Source organism: Clarias gariepinus, chromosome 18 (assembly GCF_024256425.1).
Source record: "Clarias gariepinus isolate MV-2021 ecotype Netherlands chromosome 18, CGAR_prim_01v2, whole genome shotgun sequence".
NCBI classification, from domain to species: domain Eukaryota; kingdom Metazoa; phylum Chordata; class Actinopteri; order Siluriformes; family Clariidae; genus Clarias; species Clarias gariepinus.
In genome coordinates this window covers 24,917,319-24,924,109 of record NC_071117.1, presented here as the reverse complement: position 1 = coordinate 24,924,109, position 6,791 = coordinate 24,917,319, and the positions used below count along the sequence as shown (strand labels likewise).

The 6,791-nt window shown below is 35.5% G+C and overlaps 1 protein-coding gene across 1 annotated transcript; it reads right to left on the bottom strand.

Moving 5' to 3' along the window:
* Positions 1-1,839: 1,839 nt before the first annotated feature.
* Positions 1,840-6,322, bottom strand: cpo (carboxypeptidase O). Its single transcript, XM_053477226.1, has 9 exons — positions 6,211-6,322; positions 5,834-5,894; positions 4,714-4,815; positions 4,455-4,559; positions 4,242-4,358; positions 3,478-3,571; positions 3,086-3,288; positions 2,846-2,930; positions 1,840-2,247 (listed from the first exon to the last, which is right to left on the bottom strand). The coding sequence occupies exons 1-9, from the start codon at positions 6,264-6,266 to the stop codon at positions 1,982-1,984; spliced, it is 1,089 nt and encodes a 362-aa protein (XP_053333201.1). The 5' UTR covers positions 6,267-6,322; the 3' UTR covers positions 1,840-1,981.
* Positions 6,323-6,791: the final 469 nt, after the last annotated feature.

Sequence of the window (6,791 nt, the reverse complement as noted above, 5' to 3'; positions counted from 1 at the left end):
TGCTGAAAGACTCAGCCACGTTTCATGTTCAATGCTCTTGCTGATGGAAGAAGGTTTTCCCTCAAAATCTCACGATACATGGCCCATTCATTCTTTCCTTTACATGGATCAGTCGTCCTGGTCCTTTTGCAGAAAAACTGCCCCAAAGCATGATGTTTCCACCCCCATGCTTCACAGTACAGTAGGTATGGTGTTCTTTGGATGCAACTCAGCATTCTTTCTCCTCCAAACAGGAAGTTCTATTTAGGTTTCATCTGACCATATGACATTCTCCCAATTCTCTTCTGGATCTTCCAAACGCTCTCTAGCAAACCTCAGATGGGTGTGGACATGTACTGGCTTAAGCAGGGGAGACACATCTGGCACTGCAGGATTTGAGTCTCTGGCGGCGCAGTGTGTTACTGATGGTAGCCTTCGTTACTTTGGTCCCTGCTCTCTGCAGGTCATTCACTAGGTCCCCCCGCGTGCAAGGAAAATTATCAGTGGTCTTGTAGGTCTTCCTTTTTCTAATAATTGCAGATTCAGTCTTCCCGACATGGTGAAGGTCTACAATTTTGTTTCTGGTGTCCTTTTGACAGCTCTTTGGTCTTGGCCATAGTGGAGTTTTTATATATACTGTATATATAATATATATATAATATATATTGTGATCGTATAGATTTGCTTGTATCATACATATGGTATTACATATATTTATTTAAATTTTAATTCTAATGTTATCATATATTTTTTCCCTTTTCTTAACAAAATTTATATATTTTATTAATATTATATTATATAATATTTAGTTTTTTATTCTTTCCTTTATTAGATACTACTGTAGATAGATTTAGGTCTTGTTTGGTTCAAAACAAATTGTTTAAACGGTTTAAAAGGCTTTACTTTTTTGTTTGTCTTACAGTAGTTCTTCATAGTTCCTTTAACTTTTTCCTATTACTTTTTCCTATTAGTTCCTAATCACTTTGGAATAAAGTCTCTTGCTGTTGTGTGTTTGAGTGTGTATACTGTAGCTAGTGTGTCTCTGTGAGCTCTTTCATGATTTTATACTAAATGCTGCCCACTTGAGGACAACGTGAAGTTTCCAGGCGACGAGTTTCCTGTTACAGGCTTCAGGAAACTGGAAGTAGGCAGAATGGGACGTGCAATTATACTATCATAAAATCTTCAACACAATGTTATCCCAAAGCTTTTAGAACATTATCTTCAAAAACTCTGATCATTACTCCTTGTGGAGTGCTCATTTCTAATCAGTGTATAATCCGTGAAATTATAAACATTATAAAGATGTTGAATTCTTTCACAAAATCATTGTGTATTAGGTTATTTAATAAATACACCCTTATTGTTGTTGTGTGCATGTGGGGTTGACGTTTCCTTTTCTTCCCCAGCCAACAATCAGTAAAGCTTGTAAAACTTAGTGACATTTTGTAAAATAGTTAAAACTCCTGCTTTACAAAATATTACATTGCCTTGATAAAAATTTGTTCTAATGGTCCCCATTAAATGTTTTCATCAATATCTAATTGGTTTAATGGTTCAGGAATGCACTTATTCTTGCTTCAGCATGTATCCAATGTTTAATTAAGTCAATTGTTGTATCTTGGTGAAATACTGGCCTGTCTGGATATTAAACCTTCCAGACTCCCATATTGCATCTGAAGTCTCTTATGCCTTTTAGGGAGTTGAAATCTTTTTTTTATTTTTATTTTTTATGGACGGTACAAATTATCCTTAAGGAAAACAACAAATTCAACATAAACTTAAATTTTTTTAATGTTAATTATGAAATTGTGCAGTAGCATGTAAGATTATTATGAAAGCTTTATGATGGTATCATTGAAATTGGACCATTTACACTTTATTGTATGTCCAAAATGTTATTTATAAGATCTGAATATAGAGAAACATGGAAGATAAATATACTGTAGACTTTACTAAGCTGTTCAATAAAACTGTGACTGATTTCAGTTCAGTTTTGAGGTCAGACGATGGCAGTAGAGAGCCAAACAGCAAAGACAACACTCCACAGTGTAGCTGCGACGTTTGTAGCTGCACCACGAGGGAAATTTTTGTCGAGGACGTACGTGATGATGGACAGCGCGCCCTGATACGCCTCTTCACATGTGGGCTGGATCTGGTCTTCCGGCAGTTTGAAGCCGTACTCACCCTTATCACGCAGCTCAAACGTGAAGGAGAACGGGATGCCGATGAGACGGGCAAAATCACGAGACGAGCCTGAATTGGGGTCTGAAATATATGAAAAAAATATTCGGTTTCTGGTTATTTCATTTATTTCTTGAATCTTGGAGGCTAAATACAAAGTCTTTTCCTGCTAGGCCCCATGCATGGCAGGCTGTAAGGCTCTATCGTGGTTAGCACTGACTTGTTTCAGCAACTTGTGCTACAAGGGCTTTTCTGTGGGACTTGGCCAGATGGGCTGGCACAGATGAGGTTTGGGTGCTCATGATCCTGGCACCAGTTTATTGTTATATTGCTCACTCACTTATCATTTATACTGCTTTATCCTATATACAGGGTCATGGGGGCCTGGAGACTTATAGGACAAGGATAGGTACACCCTTGACAGGGTGCCAATCACGAGGCGGGTCACCGTGCTGCACGGCTATATTATTGTTAATTAATTTTATTAATGTGTATGTATTTTTAAGGTAATGTGTATGTATTTAAAAAGAAATCTGAAAGAAAATCTGATAGACCATTCAAAGTGCATAATTGAGACATTTATAAATAAAAATCCCAACCAAACTAATCAATATTAAATGTTTAAAAAAATTCCAGTAAGTCAAATTTATGCTAAAGTTTTGGAAAAAAGTTAAAAACTTACATAGCACATTAGGAGGCGTTCCAACTGTGTAGGCCACTCCATGAACAGCTTTAATGGCCTCTGCTGCAGCCAGACCTACTTTCATCTAGACACACACACACACACACACACACACACACACACACTTGCAGTTGCAGTTCAGACAGTAAAGTGAATGAATTCTGTCAGATCCTATGAGTCTTATCAGACTTCTTTAATACTACAATGTGATATGGTAAAAAGATAAATTACGACTCTCACCAGCTCGACTTCATTGGGGGCAGAGATGTTTGGATGCCCATAAGGCAGCAGGATCAGCTGGCCATATGAATGGATGGTGAGGAAGCAGAGAATATTGTCTCGATTGGTGCTCAGGAAGTCCGTCACTGCCATGGCCTCTGGCTCCGAAAGAGGTGAATGTCCATTATAGATTTCTGAGCAGCAGTTTCTGGAAATTCCCACCACTATGTGAAACACAATGACATGATGTAATAAAGGAGGCGTGGCCTGTGTTTGTCAGTTACAGTGTGTGTACTAGTTTCTATTTCTAATAATATGATTCTTTTCATCTAATGTAATTATGGAGCGTATACGGTCTTATATTGAGTATTTATTACTAGTAGTATTTTTACAAACATAAAACAATTACTTACTTCCCCAGTTAGCATAGAAGTTGCGGTTGAGATCCGTGCCATTACACATGCAATCAGCAGTACCAGGTGACCTTGTCTTCCTCCATAATCTTGTCTGAATAGCACAGCACATGGTTTGATAGCAATGCTTTCTAAATATTAATTCTAATAACGCTTTATAATGTTGTTTTTTTTAACTTTGTTAACACTTAGACATTTCCCATGCCAAATTTATCTCTGATTATTGATTGTTAATGTTATGTCTTAAGGCTTAAATATGGTGCAATACCATAAACATGGGAATACCAGTCATTTTGTACTTTGTTATTTGAAGATACGTGTGGATCAGATTAGGTGCTGTTTAGATAAAAACTTGTGCAGCCTGGGAGAAAATTATTATGTAGCCACAGCCTAAAGCGGTGCAGATTATTTTATGGGTGTTAGTGCTAGGTCATGCCTGTTTCCTGCTTTATTTGATAAGTATGTACAGTACTTCAAAGATTATCCAAAGATTGGAGACACCTTCCAATTCCATGGTCTTTCCTGATTTTAATTTCTTTCTACTCTAATCTGAAGTTTGTTAATTGCTGATTTCTGAGGCTGGTAACTCTAAATTAACTTCTTCTCTGCAGCAGAGGTAGGTTTTGGTCTTGCTTTTCTTGTGCAGTCTTCATGAGAGCCTATTTTTTTAATGCTGCATGGGTTTTGCAAAATGCACTTGACAATGCAGTGTTGTGTAAACAACACCTTAACTTGTGACCCCATGAACACTGAAATAAATTTACCGTGTTGTCTTTCCATGAGTATACATATCCATCCATGTTCAACACTGGAGTGACGTAGAAGTCCAAACGTTTTAACATTTCACCAATCTTTTGGTCTGTTTTGTAGGAGCCCAGGATCTGTTTACATATTTTTAATTATAATAATTTCAAACAAATCATTTCTGTAATGGTAATGATGGTATGTATGTAAAAAAAAAATAGTTATGCACCCACCTCCTTCACAAAGTGCTGGCAGAAAGCCGGAGCAATCCATTCTCGAGCATGGATCCCACAGTCCATCCAGATCATCTTCTTCGGCTCATTGCTCTTCTGACCGATCTGCATCACACAAAGTCAGGCACTCATCAGTTGCGAGCATTAGGGAGTAATACGAAGAATAACTGCTTAATTTATTGTGCAATAATGGTTTTAAACTTGTAACTGATTTCAACATAATTTCAATAATTTTATTGCAGCTTTACAAGTAAACTACCTTCAATAGTGATATGTTTCTCTTTTCATACGTTTTCCCATATGTGATGCTGGTAACTACATCAGAATAATTATTTTGCATCATCTTCATCCACTCTAAAATCTGTAAACAAACAAATCGACTGGTGAATATCATTCTAAAACCACAAAGAAATAGAAGAAAAAAGAATCATGATACAGCACAACAGTGCAATCAGGAAACAAGGTGCAGTGGAACCTCGGATTACGAGCATAATTCGTTCCGGAAGCAGGCTCGTATTCCAAAACACTCGTAAATCAAAGCACATTTTCCCATAAGAAATAATGGAAATCAAAAAATAATTATTTCCACAGCCCAAAAAAATAAATAGATAAAAATAATCAACACAAAATATAAAGTAAAAATATAACAAATTAATGTGCACGTAAAAATAAATCTCGACAGATAAGTGTTTCCATTTATGCGCACAGGCGCTGTGTGTGTGTTTATCTCTCTCTTATACCCGCAGCGCAAGAGAGAGAAAAACTGCTGGCTCAGTTGTGATCATGTGACGCTCTGCATCAAATCAAGAAGCGCATGAGTGATACATAATACTCAGTGCTCGTAAACCAAGACAATGCTCGTTTTCCAAGTCAAAATTGATTTAAAAAATTTTTGCTTGCCTTGCGGAACACTCGTAAACCGAGTTAATCGTAATCCGAGGTTTCACTGTATGTCATTTATTGACCAGGTGTTTATGGAAGAAGTAAATGAATTCATTAATTAACCAGTACTAACCTAACTAGTTATATAAATGTTTTAATAATGGATAGATTAGAATATTTAAAATATATAAATAAATTAGGTAAATATTAAGGAAATATCATTTATTTAAAAAAATAATAAATACAGTACATTTACAAATTAATTTGCAAGAATAATTGATTTTAAAATGTTTTATTTACAAACATTAAAATAATACTAAAACATAAATACATAGAAATATCTACAGTATGTATATATGGCACATATAATTTAAATATATTTTTTGTACAAATAAAACCAGACCAACTTAATAAAATAAATTTAAATTTTATAATCAAATTTATAATCTTAAGTGTTTAAATGAATGTATGAATAAATAAACAAATGAATGAATGACCTCATCCATGGTGTGATATTTAGTGTAGTCATAAGCCCCCGGCTCCAGTCCCTCCACTGCCCTGAAACATTAAAACATTTTTTTATTTTTTAAATGTGTTGTTGCTGAGTTATATTTGGACAAAACAAAATTAATGAATGCTGGCCAAAAAAGTATATTTTTAGTACCATTAGAGTTATTACGCTTAGCTAGAGGCAGCTTCAAAATATAGTGTAGACAGTTTCTCTACTACCACACATCACATAAAGTAATATTCACTAGATTCAAAAGTAGCTAACAAGGAAGACAAACTTACAGACTTATATTTTTATTCTATGTAATGTCCTGACAAATTGATAATTACACAAATAATATACGGATGCTATTTTCATTCTTACCTGTTATTAGTTACCAGGTTTAAAATGAGCGAAACAGCTAACCCCGACCACAACATGTTGCACCGCGACGAACTCTAGGAATCTGCACACAGTTACTGATACACCTATATGTATCCAGTTGTACTGTAATATGGGGCTCTTTAAAGGTTGCAGATATGATAAAGGCTCTTTAGTCAATGATTAAGTTAAAGACCATAAAGTCGAATAACATTTTATTTATGCTTGTAAATGCAAGACAGGAGTACAGTATCACATGAGAAATTATTAGCTTTGACATGCTGAGTCACACACTGATAATGATTTGACATAGATGTCACATGGTATTTTATTTGCAACTGGAAAAAGTTGTATACCAATAATCATAATATTAATGAGGTGGGATAAGGATTGCAGGTATTGTAGTTACAGTTACTTTTATGTTTTGGAAGGCAGAAAAATGTACAAGGGTAAGGATCTGAGTGACTCCGACATGACCCAAGTTGTGCTGTCTAGATGATTGAAAATTTAAAATAGCACATCGTGTGGAGTGTTCCCAGTATGCACTGGTTGGTACCTATCATTAGCACCCAAGGATCATTGAT